Raw genomic sequence first — 17,161 nt, forward strand, 5'->3', positions numbered from 1 at the left:
GGATGGTCAATCCACAACCCTTCTTCATGATCAGTACGCATGTAATTAGTATCAATGTTATCTTCACCTAAAGCCACGGTTGAATACCAATAGAAAATGGTGGGGTTTCTTCAAATTGGTCATATTCCTCTTCATCCACAACATCACCAACACCAACAATACTTCTTTTGCCTTGCAAGACAATTGACCACTTACTATCAATAGGATCAGAAACATAGAAGATTTGTTTAGCTTGAGATGCAAGTATAAACGGTTCATCATGATATCCTAACCGACCAAAATCAACTAAGGTAAAACCCAAATCAGCTACACGGAGACCCCGTCTGTTATCAACCCAAGAACATTGGAATAGAGGAATGCTAAACACCTTATAATCAAGTTCCCAGATTTCATCAATGACTCCATAGTATGACATAGTAGCATCTACCGGGTTAGTATCTTTAGCACTAGAGTACTCTCTTGATAGTGCTACTAATGCCACTCCACTACTAAGTTCAACCAAAGATCAATTGTTTCATCTTCACAAACAGGGCCTTGGCCCCTTTAGTAGTATACCCCGACATGTTACCATATGCTGGGAAGTCATTGATTGTGCAGAACAGCATGGCTCGTAAAGTGAAGTTGGTTTGACTATGAGCATCAAATACTGTCACACCTTCATTCCACAACATCTTTAAATCTTCAATAAGCGGTGCCAAGTACACATCTATGTCGTTTCCTGGTTGTTTAGGGCCAGATATTAGCAATGATAACATGATGTACTTGCGCTTCATACACAACCACGGAGGAAGATTGTAAACTGTTAAAAGAACTGGCCAAGTGCTATGGCGACTGTTCATGTTACCATGAGGATTCATTTCATCCGTGTATAGTCCAAGCCTAAGATTTCAATTTTCAGCACCGAAATCAGGAAACTTCTTATTAATGTTCTTCCACTGAGGAGAATCGGCAGGATGTCTCAACTTTCCATCTTCTTTTCTCCCACTAGCATGTCATTGCAAATTCTTCGCATCCTTTGCATTTGCAAACAAACGTTTGAATCTTGGAATCACCGGTAGATACCACAACAACTTCGCTGGAGGACCTTTCTTCTGCTCACATGCATCATCGAGCCCTTTTCGTTTATAACGCGATGCTCCACACTTTGGACACACATGCAAGTCTTTGTATTGATTCCAATACAAAATACAGTCGTTTGGACATGCATGGATCCTTTCAATCTCCATACTCAACGGACATAACATTTTCTTTGCCTCATAAGTTGAACAAGGAAGTTCATTCTCATTAGGAAGCATGCCCTTTAAAAGCTCTAATAACTCCGTGAAACTCTTATCACTCCACCTATTTTGTGCTTTTACGGTATACAATTTAAGCACTGCTGATAACTTTGTAAATTTACTACATCCAGAAAACAAAGGTTTTTCAGAACTCTCAAAAAAAACTTTCAAACTCTTGAGGCATTTCATTCAAATCCCCTTGCATATCACGCATCAATTCATCTAGCCGATCATTGTCTCCATCATTTCCAACATTATCTTCATTACTTTGATCTTTCTCTACATTCTCTTTGATTTGTACTCTTACTAGTAGAGACAGTTTCACCATGTCATACCCACGGGTCATATCCTATCTTAAAACCACGACGTATCAAATGATCCTTAATTTGTTCAGAACTACGAAACTTTTTTAGATTTCTACAATCATAACAAGGGCACACTATATAATTTTCACCAATTTTACGTGCATATTCCTCGGCAATTTTAATAAACTCTTGAACCCCATGAACATATTCAAGTGTATTGTGTTTTTTATACATCCAACTCCGATCCATATCTCCTAATCACACAACATTTAAGATATGATAAATGAGTTAGTTTCTTAAGTTATAACTTAAAAGTTCAAATTAAAGGTTTAACTAAATAATTTTAAATTTAAAATATTACCTAGATTAATTAATTTGAACTAATAATAATACATAATATACATACACATTTTTATATACATATACAATACCACACAAATCTCTTTAAAAATAATTAATTTTTCAATAAAAAAACAAAGATAAAATAAGATAATGGTTGGTCAAATATACAAGATTTCATAAAGCATCTATCCATCCATCATGCTCTCAATATGATGCCCTCCATTCACATAAATTATGCTAACATATCCTCTTCCTTCTATCTTTTTGGAGATTTTATACATTTGAGAAAATGTTTAATATACTTAATTAATCATTAATTTCTAATGATTGAATAAGCAATGCAATTACTTATATTATATTTAATTAATATGGGAATACATTTTAAAAATTATTTTCTAATTCTTTTCCCCAAAAGGTTTTATCACAACCCCAAAGATTTCATAAAGCATCTATCCATCCATCATGCTCTCAAAAACAATCTTAGGGTGTGTTTGGAAACCTGGAAAATGAGTTCTGGAAATTATTTTCCAAGTTTTCACTGTTTGGATGTGCCTGGAAAATCAAGTCAACGGAAATCATTTTCCGTTGACTTTGGAAAATAGACTTGTTTTGGAGGAAAATGACTTCCCCTTTTTTTGGGGGGAAGACATTTTCCAACTTTTACACCAACATCACTCCACCACCAACATCATCAACACCATACCACCACCACCTCACTACCACCATCACCACCACTACTGCCGTCGTCGCCACCACTATACCACCGCAACCACAGCCACCACACCACCACCATCACACCACCACCACTACCACCACCAACACCATACCACCGCAACCACTACCACCACCAACATCATCAACACCATACTACCACCACCACCGCTGCTACCACCACCACCACCATACCACCACAACCATCGTCGTCGCCACCGCCACCACCATACCACCGCCACCACACCACCAACATCACACCACCACCACAACCACCACTGCCGCCGCCGCCACCACCACCACCATACCACCGTCACCGCCACCACCACCGTCGTCGCCACCACCACCATACCACCGCAACCACCGTCGTCGCCGCCACCACCACCATACCACCGCTGCCGCCACCACCACCAGCATCACACCACCGCCGCTGCCACCACGACGACCATACCACCGCCACCGCCACCACCACCATACCATCGCAACCACCATCGCCGCCGCCACCACCACCACCGCCACCACACCACCACCACCACCATACCACCGCAACCATCGTCGCCGCCACCACCACCACCATACCACCGCCACCACACCACCACCACCACATCACCGCCACCACACCGCCACCACACCACCACCACTACTACCACCGCCGTCCCGCCACCACCACCATACCACCGTCGCCGCCACCACCACCACTACCACCACCACCACCGCCGCCGCTGCCACCACCACCATACTACCGCAACCACCGTCGCCGCCACCACCACCACCACACCACCGCAACCATCGTCGCCGCCACCACCACCACCATACCACTGAAACCACCGCCACCACACCACCACCACTGCCACCACCGTCATACCACCACCAGTTATTATTATTATTATTATTATTATTATTATTATTATTATTATTATTATTATTATTATTATTATTATTATTATTATTATTATTATTATTATTATTATTATATAACAAATAACACCACTACCACTACACCACCATCACCATAATATTTTTGATATATTATTAGTTATTTTTTTTTATTATATTTAAAATTATTATTATATTATTATATATTATTATACATGTTGTAATATTCTAAATAAAATAATTAAAATGTTTAATTATACAATTCTACTCATTTTCCAGAAAATGAACCAAACACACAAAAACAGTTTTCCAGAATGCAACCAAACACGGGAAAGGAAAATATTTTCCGGAAAATGACTCATTTTCCAGAAAACATTTTCCAGAAGTCATTTTCCTGCTTTCTAAACGGACCCTTATAGTGCTACTATGACAATACACAATTTTTTCTATTAAACTATCAATCACAATAATGCCTAACATATATACAATAATACGCAACAAATTTAAAAATAAATAAACAACAATAACAAATAACAAACCTAACATATATACAATATTACACAACAAATTTAAAAATAAATAAACAATAACAAATAACAACCGTCGTCCATGACGGCCACTGTTGGAGCGGTCTTATTTACCCACACTGGCAACTATATATCAGCATTTTGTGCACCCCCGCAGAATTGTTTTTCATCGCTTATGGCCGAGGCTCTGGCATGCAAGGAAGTGTTATCGTGGCTCAAAGACAGAGGTGAACAGTCGGTAAACCTCTACACGGATTGTCAGACACTACTCGCATATTTGACATCAACTACTATTCAGATAAGATCCTATCTTGGTTACGTACTGGATGACTGCAGGACGCATTTAAATATGTTAGATTATTGTTCGGTTAATTTTATTTCTAGATCGCATAATACTTTAGCTCATACTTTAGCAGCAACTGCTTTTAATTATACGCTACCAATGTACTGGGACAATGTCCCTCCTGACTCTATTATGATTCATCTATAAATACAACCCAATGGTTGACTTTCAAAAAAAATAACAAATAACAAACCTAACATATATACAATAATACACAACAAATTTAAAAATAAATAAACAACAATAACAAATAACAAAAAAATAATTAAAATAATTAAAATAAATTTCATATTTTTGAAAAAAAAAAATAATAACGTACCAGCTGCTTCAATCGACGGCGTGTGTAGTGGCGGCGGTCGGCGTGCGTGGCTGCGGCAGCGGCAGCGACCTTGGGCGTCAGCAGCAGTGAGCTTGGGCGGCAGCGGCGGCGAGCTTGGGCGGCAGCTGCGAGGAGCTTGGCGGACATCGATGGAGGGACGACGATGGACGGAAACGGCGTGAGACAGCGTGGAGACGGGCTGGTGAGAGCTGAGAGCGAGGATGGAGACGACGGATCTGATCTGGGAGCTAGGGTAGGGAGGCTAAATTTAATCGGGCGCGCCCAAAGTTAGCCACTTTGGACGCGCTTGATTATTATTCGCGTTCAAAGTGGCTAACTTTGGACACGAATAGTAGAACGATTTTAATATTGGCGTCCAAAGTACAGAGCTTTGGACGCCAAAAAAAATTATTTATATAGTGACATTTTAATTACAAAAATGCCACCACATTACACTTTAGGCGTCCAAAGTTCTAACTTTGAACGCGAATTAGTCGATTTTATTGATGTTTTTTGTACTAGTGCTAGGCAGTGATTCCAGTTCGGTGGCTTTGATTTCTTGATGACCACAACAGCAAATTATTATTTCGCCGTGTACGTGGCTGCAAAGTATTTGAAGCAATTCAGTGCAGCAGTAGTTCATTTCGGCACGGCGCCAACGGATTCTTGGTTTCGACTCCGTTCACGGAGGAAGAATTCACCGTGAAGTTGCCATCGCCGCCGTTCACAGAGGAAGAATTCCCCCGTGGTCAACCAGTGCATCAAAAACGAAGAATTCCAGCCAGCAGGTGCAAGGAAGAAGAAGAAAGTGACTTGAAATGACCGATTTGTCCCCATGATTAAATAATTAAAAATGATTTACATTTTTTCGATAATTTGGCCGGGTGGACCAAATGTGTTGAAAATTACATAGTTTCAGGACTAATTTGTTAATTTTTAAAATTGAATACTGAAATTAACAAGACCCCAATAATCATAGGACCAAAAGTGTAACTTTCTCTTTAAAAAAATTAGATGCTCCGTACAAACTTTTAAACTTGACTTACCATCTAAATTAAACAAGTTTGCTTATTGATATATGTTCAACAAGAACATGATATGATGTCCAGACATGGAAGAATAATTGATGAGTATTAGTGATTCAGCACTCGGCCTCAACCCAAGTAGCCGACCTAGATCCATTACAATAGTTATGTTGTGGAACCGTGTTCACTATGCGCATGGTGAACACTGGATACATCCATAATTTCTAAACTGTAGATTCATAATTTCTATACTGTAGATTCATAACATTTATACTATAGATTCATAATTTCTATACTGTACTGTAGATTCATAATTTCTATACTATAGATTCATAATTTCTATACTTTTAGATTCATAATATCTGTACTGCGAAGGTGAAATAATGTGATTGCGAAGAGAGAAACGTCGTTAACAACAAATGAAAAATAAAATTATGAATCTACAACTTAAAAATTATGGATCTACCCCTGTGTTCACCATGCACATGGTGAACACGTTTCCACAGCATAATTTGCGAATCTATTATGATTCGAAGCTTAGGGGATAAGATGGGCAATTTATATCGTGCACCAGGGCGCATATTGCGTTGTGCGTCCTGGTGCAAAACGACGTCGTTTTGTACGTTTTTTTTTTTTTTTTTTTTTTTGAAAATTTTGCTTTCCGTGTCGGCTGTTAACTTCTTTAAAAAGAAAATTTCATGTTCTGAAAATGTACATGATTGTATAACAGAATATACATACTCTTTTTTGAAAAGATAATACACATAATCTAACATAATACATAATACACATAAACTCTTAACATAATACACATAACTTTTAACTCTTAAAAAAAATTCTTATTTCGGATGTACATAATTGTATAAAAAAATGTACATAATTGTATAAAAATTGTACATAATTGTATAACATAATGTACATAAATGTATAACATAATGTACATAATTATATAACATAATACACATACACTCTGTCGCGTCAACTCCCCACACAACTTAACAACACAACATTATTTTGGGATGCGCGGGGCACACATTGCTATGTGAGCCGTGGTGCAGGGTATAATGATTGGGATAAGATGGCTTACTTATGGAAATTTCAATTGGGAGATCTTCAATAGTTATACCATGGACCTGGGTCAACTTTGCAAGGTGGACCCGAGTTAAAAATACACAATTTACATAGTGAATGTTCACAATTTACATAAATAATTTACATAATTAATATTCACGATTTACATATATACTAAATGTTCACAATTTACCTTTTACAAAATTGTGAACATTCAGCATATAAATTGTGAACATTTAGTATGTAAATTGTGTATTTTAAACACAGGTCTACCTTGCAATGTGGACCTGGGTCCATAGAATAGTTTGCCGTAGACAGTTGTTATACCATGGAACAGAGTCCACCTTGCAAGGTGGAGTCTGGTCCTAAATTGTGTATTTTTAGTATTGGAATTGTGAACATCTATAATATAAATTGTTTTTTTTTTTTTTAAGTTTTAAGAATTTTTGAATATAATACAATGTCATCACAAATTGTGAATTTTTAAAAAGTAAATTGTGAACATTTAGTATGTAAATTGTGTATCTTTGGATCCAGGTCCACAGAATAATTTGCGAACACCAATTGCTTGAGATCGAGGCAAATTATTGTCTATGTGGACCATAATAAAAAGTACATTTTTAATATACTAAAAGAGTAAAAGTACATTATTTGTGTATTGTATATTTGTATGTACATTATACAAAATAATGTACTTTTAGTACTCCAATAATGTATTTTTTTCTAAATATAATGTACATTTTTCAAATATTAGAAGTATATTATTTATATATTGAATGTACATTATTTGATAGTATGGTCAACACAGTTGTGTGGACCATGGTTCATACAATAATGATATGATTGTCATAGGCAAATTATACCGTGGACCGCGGTCCACAAAGTATTGTGAACCATGATCCAAAACGATTAACGGCACCCGTTCCGCGACATTCTGCATAAAGTAGCTCTTTTTGTATAACATATTCAATTTCATTTTATATACACTGCAATTTCATTTCAACACAACTACATTATACAAAATAATGTACTTTTAGTACTCCAATAATGTATTTTTTCTAAATATAATGTACATTTTTCAAATATTAGAAGTATATTATTTATATATTGAATGTACATTATTTGATAGTATGGTCAACACAGTTGTGTGGACCATGGTTCATACAATAATGATATGATTGTCATAGGCAAATTATACCGTGGACCGCGGTCCACAAAGTATTGTGAACCATGGTCCAAAACGATTAACGGCACCCGTTCCGCGACATTCTGCATAAAGTAGCTCTTTTTGTATAACATATTCAATTTCATTTTATATACACTGCAATTTCATTTCAACACAATTACAGTTTCATTTCGATATAACTACAGTTTCATTCGACATTATACACTCAAATATGTGAACTGTTATTCAGTTTCATTTTATATATACACTATAGTTTCATTACAACACAAGTACAGTATCATTTCGATGTAACTACAGTTTCATTGGACAATAGATACTCAAATATGTGAAAATGTTATTCAGTTTCATTTTAACACAACTACAGTTTCATTTGATAATATAAAAACAATATGTGAAACAGTTTCATTTTAGATACACTAATTTTATTTTGTAATTAACACACCAAAAATACGGGTTCCGTTAATATGTAACGACAATCGTTTTTTTACTTAAAAGAAACGACGCCCTTTTTGGACCATGGTCCACAATATAACGACTGCCCATCATATAGTTGAGGCTATAATAATTTCGAAATGAGTATTGTAAACATTTCCATTACTGGTCACAATATAATAGTCGACCTGATGGTAGTTTAATTTATGGCTGATCTTTCCTGCCCAAGGCCACAGCCTCCATGTTCTCATCTTTACATGGACCATAAGCCATACTGCAAACAAAAAATAGTATTAGAATTGTGAACATCTCAAATATAAATTGTTTTTCGATTTTATGAATTTGTGACAATATCATCACAAATTGTGAATTTTTAAAAAATAAATTGTGAACATTTATTGTGTAAATTATGTATCTTTGGATTCAGGTCCACAGAATAATTTGCGAAGACCAATCGCTTGAGATCGAGGCAAATTATTGTATGGACCATGGTCCACACAGTGCTATGTGGACCATAATAAAAAGTACATTTTTTTAAAAAGAAAAAGCACAACATATATTACTGAACTAACGAACCAATAGAGTCAGGAGGGACAGAGTCCCAAAACAGAGAGCTAGCCTGAGTGAAGGCTGCTGAAGCAAGAGTATGAGCATGTAAATTAGCTGAGGCACTAAACTAATAGAGCAATGATTTAATGTAGACATAGCTACCCTACATTGATCAATAACCAACCCAACATAGGAAAAGATGGCGACTTGAGCAGATGTTAAGCAGCTACGGAGCTCAGAGCAGTCGGTGATGAGATCCACAGATAATATTCCCCGGTCCTTGAGCCAAGATAACACCTCCTTACAAGTTAACGACTTCGCCATGAGAATCGAGAAGTAGTCCATGAGGCGCCCATTGTGAGCTACCACGAAAGCTCCATTTGGCGAGAACAGAACAGCGCCGAAGGAAGCTTCCCTTGTCGTCGACCGGAATCCAACATCGAATAAGCACCTCAGCCTCGCAGTTGACGATAGTGCACTGTTGGGCGAAGCAGTCGGCGTTCGCTGGTAGTGAACCTGGCTCCACGCATGCAGAGACGAAGCATCCATTGACCAGACCCTCCTCGGCAGCGGCAGACTCCCCTCCTAAATAACAGCGCGACCATTTTATATTCACTGCAGTTTCATTTCAACACAAACACAACTACAGTTTCATTTCGATATAACTATAGTTTCATTCAACATTATACACTCAAATATGTGAAACTGTTATTCAGTTTCATTTTATATACATTATAGTTTCATTACAACACAACTACAATATCATTTCGATATAAGTATAATTTCATTGGACAATATACACTGCAGTTTCATTTTATATACACTGCAGTTTCATTTCAACACAACTACAGTTTCATTTCGATATAACTACAGTTTCAATCGACATTATACACTCAAATATGTAAAACTGTTATTCAGTTTCATTTTATATACACTATAGTTTCATTACAACACAACTACAGTATCATTTCGATATAACTACATTTTCATTGGAGAATATACACTCAAATATGTGAAACTGTTATTCAATTTCATTTTATATACACGTACTGCGTGCAGTTTCATTTCAACACAACTACAGTTTCATTTCAATTCAATTACAGTTTCATTTGATAATATAAAAACAATATGCGAGACAGTTTCATTTAGATACACTGTAGTTTCATTTTGTAATTAACACATCAAAAATATACAGACTCCGTTAATATGTAACCATAGCCGCTTTTTTACAAGAAACGACACCGTTTTTGAACTACGGTCCATGATATAACCACTGCCCTTCATATATATATAGTTGATGCTATAATAATTTCGAAATGAGTATTGTAAACAATTCCATTACATGTCACAACATAATAGTCGACCTGATGGTAGTTTAATTTATGGCTGATCTTCCCTGCCCAAGGGAACAACCTCCATGTTCTCATCTTTGCATGGACCATAAACCCTACTGCAAACAAAAAATAGCAACAAGTTAACCATACTCAAACCAGCAAGAATCCATTGGTAGTAATCATAGTGACCCTTGTTTATATTGCTCGATATCCAGCTCTCGCCACCGCCCTTGCCGCCGGTGAGATCATTGATAACGTTCATCACCACGCTCGCTAAAAGGCTCGCGAATCCCATCCCGAGCAGAAACATACTGGAAGCGATACTCGACATGCTCTTGGGAAACTCCGAAATGTAGAACTCGTTTTGGGCAACTGCGCTCAAACCCTCCGCGAAACCCGCGAGGAGATTACTCGGGACCAGCCACAGCACCGACATGCCGACAACCTCGTCGGGGCTGTCGGCAAATCCCTCGTCAATCGCGCGCCTGCGGCGGACGGTCTCCACGGAGGCCGCCACCGCCACGGACAAGAAAGAAGCGAAGATCCCACACCCCATTCTCGCTTTGGTACTGAAATGAACTGGCTTCCGCATCGCGCGAGACGCTAAGGGAATGATGAATCGGTCGTATAGCACGATCCAGAGGACGACGGAAACGATGGCGAACATGCCGACGGAGCCTGCCGGAATTTCGAAGGCTGTACCGATGCGGCGATCCATGGTGGTTGCTTGGAGGATGCCGAAAGAGCCCTGGCTGACATTTATGGACATTATCACGCCGGTGAACCAAATCGGGGTAACTTTCAGCAACGATTTCAGCTCTTCTACTTGATCGACTGTACAGAGATTCCAAGGATCTGTGGGTTTTCCATCGGATGTTAGATCTCGTTGAGGGTCTTGGATAATGCAAGCTTTATTCAGGAACCTGCAGAAACCAATAATCAAGATTCAAGAATATAATTGATATATGAGCTCAGTAATATTATATATTTAATACAAATTGTAACTTGGTAAATTAATATTCATTATATATGAAGTTGTTGGGGGTGTTTGGTTAAGTTATACGCATTCTAAAGTTTACATTCTCATGTTTGATTCAAGCTATCTTACTTCCTAAGGAAATATAACATCCCCATAACATACCATTTAGATTGGATTTTGAAGGGAATTTACCCTCATTATTTTTAGGTTATTTAAGATTCACATGCATATTTACTATTATCTTATTTATTTATTTTAATTTTAAAGTTTAGTGAAATACATGAAAAATATGTTAAAGGGTAAATAACTAAATATAGATGATATATGCAACCCAGTTTGTTATGTTATTACTTTATTTTTTGCCTATTAAATTTATGATATAAAATATTATATATAAGACTTAAAATATTCATTATATCTATGTATGCAATTATGTTTGATGGAATAATTACGGATGGATCCGGGGCGAACCGGACCCGTAGCAGCGAACTCGGGCAAGCGATCCACGAGGAGCATGCACCCCCGTGGGGTTGGCCCCCATGGGGTCGGCCTCCATGGGGTCGGCCGCCCTTTGGCCGAGTCGCGCGGTCCACGCGTGGAGCGGGTCGTGTGGCGATAGTTGCGGCACCCCGCGTTTCCCGGAGCTGTTATGACGACACAAACTATAAAAACCCTCTTTGGTGTCTTAATCAAGGCATCTTGTATCTTTTACTTCTTATTGTCTTGTTATTACATGTCATGAACCTCTGTAATAGCATTACATATTCAATTAATACAATATCAGTCCCCGTGACTATATTCGTACCTAGATTCATACCCCTATTATCATTTTTCATTATATATATATATACCTCACATGACTCATTTTTATTAAGTGTGACATGTATCGCAAATTGATACCCTTAAGACGGTCTTATACAAGACCAACCCTTATTATATTGGAGAATAATTTTGAGGTTACGAATTTATTACTTTAAAAAAAATAGTTAAAATATTCGAGACATTTTTAACTTTAGATCAAGTTCTAATACATGTATTTTCAAATCTTACTCCCTGATGTGGCAGACTTTGATTAGCTTATTTTTTTCATGTGGATCTTAATACAAATGTCTACATCAAAATTTTTTGTGTGGAGTAAAAATTGGGAGTACAAGGTGGGAGTACACATAGTATTTTACTTAACTTTAGGGGGAAGAAAAATACTTTAAAAGATTTTGAGAGGTTGACAAAAAGTACTCAAGTAGTCTGTATTAAAAAGTACTCAGTTTTTACTTAAACTTTTCGGGTGGGGGAGGAGACTTTATAAATGACAAATTTTGCCCTACAAGATAAGTTACTTGCTTGAAATTTGGTCACTAATGACTAAAAAATTAAGTTGACCAAATGTAGGCGGGAAGATTTACAAGTCTTGAGACTAGATATGAAAAAGTTAATAGTCGAGGACCAACTGTGAAAATAGTCACATAATCATGAGACAAAAAGTACAAATAAAAAAAAATTAAAAAAAAAAAAACAAAAAAAAAAAACAAAAAAACCTCAGCCTAGAACCATTCTGAGAAAAAAAAAAAAAAAGATAAGTGTATCTCCAAAGGTGTAAAACAAACTCCCGCCCGCCATGTGTCTTGATTTGATTGGAAAGTAGAAAAAGATCATGACTCACATTTTTTAAATAAATCAAAGTGTGTCATATAAGCTTGAAGTAGAAAACGAAGTAAAAAGTGAGAATACGTGTAGTATTACTAAAAGTCTGTCTCGAGTTTTATTAATTACCTCAACTTTTCAGTGGGCCGAAGCAGGCTGGAACCCTTTTGATGGTAAGCTACATCTGATGAGTTCCTCTCAGAACATTTCAAATTCCTCTTTCGGTAAGAGGCTACAGCCACTTGAATCAACCCAACGATCAAACTCTCTTTGGCCTTGGGTTTAACATAGAAGGAAGAACCCAAGAAGAAGACAACAAGAGAAATGAGCATTACCAGGACAAGAACTCCATAGCCAATTTCCCACCCCATATTCTCCTGGATATAAACCAGAACTGTCATGGCAACCAGGACGGAAAACGAGGATATGGCGTAGTACCTGTTAGAAATTACAATTAAAGATTTTTATGAGATAGAATTCAGTTTGTTAAATTATTTACTATATTCTTAGATTTAGTTTTTATCATAACAAATCTATAAATACAGGCTTTTTATTGTACTTTAAAATCAGACTAGTCATACAAATTTTCCTAATTTTATATTAATTCTCATTTTACTGCTAGTTTATTATTTGAGTTAATACCATCTGAGGTCCTCGAGTATAATGATTTTGCCACGTTTAGTCCTAAACTTTTAAATTGACCATTTGTAGTCTTTCGACTTTTAAATTTAACCATTCGTGGTCCAAGTAAACCACTCATGGTCCTTCAAATTTCGAAATTTAACCAGTCGTGGTCCACTTGATAGGACCATGGGTGGTTCACTTGGACCATTAATGGTTAAATTTGAAAGTCGAATGATCGCAGATGGTCAATTTGAAAATTTAGGACTAAACGTGGCAAAACCACTATACTCGGAGAATCTTGGATGGTATTAACTCTTTATTATTTTATTCTTGACTTTTCGGCAGGTGTTATCATTAGTCACCCGTCAGATCCTATTTAAATTTTAACAGTACCAGCCGAAGTATCTCTCCATACAACCGGTTGTTGTCTTCTGCAAATCCTGCAATTGGTCTGCGCCGAACGCCAAGGAGCAAGATCTTGCAGCTCCAGATCCAAGAGCCACCAGAATGAAAGAGGTGAATAGTGTTAAGAGTTGGAATGTTGTTGCAGAGGTGCAAACGTTGTCATCTTCATTGCATGGAGGTGGCCTTGCTTGTGGTATCGCAGTAGTTGACCAAAACATAGCCATTCCCTGCAACATTTGGGTTTCATGACAGACATTTTAGTTCAGCTCCAAAAAAGCCTATGTTGCATCTAATCAACCCACTTTCATTTTCATCCAACATAGATTCAATCCCGAGAAAAGTGAAGCATGATTTTCATACCAGAATGTCACGAGATTGACACTATTTAATTGGTAACATAATTAGCTTATCAGCTGATTTTGACTTATTTAACCACTGTTTAACTTGGTTAAACAATATGAGTGTTTGATTAATTAGTTTTTTAAAACGACAACTTATTGCTCCAAAATGTTAAAATTCAAAAAACTGTTCAAATCAGCTTTTTCGATAAGTTTTTTGAGAAATATAGTAATTTTGCATGTAATCAGCTATAAGCTAAAAACTAATTTACTAAGCATTTTTCTATAATCAGCTAATACTATCAATTAATCAAACTCACTAACCCAATTAGCTAACAATTATTTACCAAACACCCCAACCCATTGATTCTTATCTACACCATTCCAGTCGAGCTCATCTTATCTCATATGTGATTTGTTGACTATTACACAAGAGCATGATTTATCTAGTATAAACCTTCTAGTAGTGGCTACGTTTTTAACAAATACTAAGAGAAGGGCTTAAATGAATGAAATTGGTTCAAATTATATATTCAAGTTTTGTTAGAAAACAAATAAAATTAAATAAATATATAATCTAAAAACATAATAAGTCTCCATCAAAGTTATATCTCTAATTTATGTCTATGTTTTTAGTGCTAATCATTTTGTATATTGTGCTTTTAGAGTTGTATTATATAATTTTTTGAACAAAAATACACCTACCGTTATAACTTCAGTTATCTTTACCATTATTGTTACAATTCACATGCATTCACCATATATTTTCTTATATTCTTTAAAGATAATAATATTTATAGACATTATATATATTAGATTAATGAAATAAATAAATTTGATTTCATATAAATTTTAATTAGTAAAGATTTGTCAGTTATTTTTAAAAATATAAATATTAGTATGAGCATATGTTTTTGCGCATCGCGCATAAAAAAGACTAATTCAAAATATATAGGTCATCAAATTAATTTTTTCTATTGCTTTCCAATGTATGTATGTATAAGCGTAACCGTAACACACATTAACCAACAATCGAATGAAACACAAAGTATAACAAGTTAACAACAATATAATACAACCACCCAAAACATTAAAAACATTTTTCAATGGTATATCTTACATCACAAAGACAATAACTCACCCACCCACCCAAGTCTCAATATAATCAAACAAAAGCATATACTTATATATATAATTTTATTGATTTTCAAAAAAAATATATATAATTTTATTGACATTAATCGATATCTTAATTCTAGTTAAAGCAACTACCTCCTGGGACAAAAGATAATTGGAGACAAAATATAATTATTTATAGTATTTATTTATTTATTTTGAGCGGTGAAGGTGTGCATTGATAAACTCCGCTTTGTGACTCTAATCGGCAAAAGACTATAATAAAGTAAACTGGTTGCCCATTACCCATAACTAAACAGCTCAAATCAAAAAGAGACCAATAGACCGCTCTTGCTTAGAGTCGAATTTACTACCTTGTAGTTACCAAGTTAATAGTTTAACCAAGACAACATTGTCCCTATTTATAATATTTAATTGATCATAATATTTGGAGTCATGTTAAAATGAAATGGTCAACTACCCATTATAATTGTTATTAGTATTATTATCAAGATTTATTTTAGAAAAAAAAAAAATCATAAACTTTGTGTATGTGACAATATACATATATATATTTAAATAAAAGAAAAAATTAGTTTGAAATTATTAAATGTAAACTAATTTTGCTATAATATTATAATATGCAAATGTTTTATTGTTATTGTTAGTGTTATTATTTAACTTATGTGACATGTGATGTTGATGTTAAGATATATAAGTTCTATATGTGCCAAATAGTAATAGACTCAATAAATAAAGTTAGGTAAAGTTGTATCCTGAATCGGCCATTATAATTTAATATATATTTGACTATTTGTCACAAAATATAAACATTTATTATTAATTTATTAAATTTTAAAGATCTGCTCCGAATATAATCCTCACCATTCACCAAATATAATATATGAAATTGAGAGTGAAATATCTTACCAGAAGGCAAAGACCAGAGCCGAGACCGATCATCTGAAACCGACCCACAAAAGAATCCCCCACGAGAGCTCCGATCACCGGCGTGAAATTCAACGCCGCCGACCAAAGATACAAAACATTTGACCCGGAAGCCATATCCATGTTATACTCTTTCATCAAATAAAGTATCATGTCGGGTGTCAATGCATAAATCGCCATAAACAACAACGCCGAATTTCCTATTCATACCAAGGAAAAAACAAAATTCACAAATGCCCAGTTTTTGAATAGCAAAACTGTGAATACCCATGAGGAAAAAGATGGATAAATATGCATATTGATGATGAAAGTATGCCTTCAACTAAAAGATTAAACTGATACCAATAATGAAAGGGAAGGTTCTGAAGCCGCCCTTTGGAGATTGGGAGGATGTGATCAAGAGTGGCTCTTCGAATTCATTCTCCTTTTCCTCTGAAAGATCTTCCATTGGGATTGAATTGCAGTGCAGTGTGGAAATGGAGTTTGGACTGCAAGGAAAGAAGCTGGCCTGGGAAGGGGGGATAATTAAGGCAGCGCAGTACTTTCTTTATATAAGTTTTAGCCCCAAATTTAAAAGTTAATCATCGTTGTTGCCCTGAAAATTGATGAAGTTTTGATTATTTATCTTGCGATTATTAGTAAAGTAAAATTTATAATCTTATTTTAGATTGGTTGATAAGTTGAATTATATTCTAGACTATTTTCTTTATTTACATTTAATATCTAGTATTCAATCATTGTCAAATTAATTTAAATTTGGTTCAAATTATGCTCATAGAAATTTCTTTTTTTTACTTGGAAAAGTTCTAACTC

General features: G+C 35.7%; 1 protein-coding gene across 2 annotated transcripts; it reads right to left on the reverse strand.

The window, feature by feature from the left end:
- Positions 1–8,599: 8,599 nt before the first annotated feature.
- LOC109193636 (protein NRT1/ PTR FAMILY 1.2-like) lies at positions 8,600–16,850 on the reverse strand. 2 transcript variants are annotated; one of them, XM_019344493.1, is made up of 6 exons: positions 16,691–16,850; positions 16,331–16,548; positions 13,935–14,173; positions 13,047–13,355; positions 10,410–11,220; positions 8,600–8,684 (listed from the first exon to the last, which is right to left on the reverse strand). In XM_019344493.1, exons 1-6 carry the CDS (start codon positions 16,794–16,796, stop codon positions 8,619–8,621), a joined length of 1,749 nt encoding a protein of 582 aa, XP_019200038.1. In that variant the 5' UTR covers positions 16,797–16,850; the 3' UTR covers positions 8,600–8,618. The 2 variants fall into 2 exon arrangements, with proteins under 2 accessions (XP_019200038.1, XP_019200037.1); XM_019344492.1 differs by lacking the exon at positions 8,600–8,684 and having other exon boundaries at positions 10,249–11,220.
- Between the last annotated feature and the right edge of the window lie 311 nt (positions 16,851–17,161).

This window comes from Ipomoea nil, unplaced genomic scaffold (genome assembly GCF_001879475.1).
Source record: "Ipomoea nil cultivar Tokyo-kokei standard unplaced genomic scaffold, Asagao_1.1 scaffold1900, whole genome shotgun sequence".
NCBI classification, from domain to species: Eukaryota; Viridiplantae; Streptophyta; class Magnoliopsida; order Solanales; family Convolvulaceae; genus Ipomoea; species Ipomoea nil.

What these genes read in the sequence shown, in the direction of transcription:
- LOC109193636 (XM_019344493.1), bottom strand. Translation starts at nt 16,796, where the DNA reads ATGGAAGATCTTTCAGAGGAAAAGGAGAATGAATTCGAAGAGCCACTC. An exon ending in CGGCCCACTGAAAAGTTGAG is followed by an intron (nt 11,221 to 13,046) that starts GTAATTAATAAA and finishes TGGTTTCTGCAG; the next exon opens with GTTCCTGAATAAAGCTTGCA. An exon ending in TATTTTTTGTTTGCAGTAGG is followed by an intron (nt 8,685 to 10,409) that starts GTTTATGGTCCA and finishes GTTTGCAGTATG; the next exon opens with GCTTATGGTCCATGTAAAGA.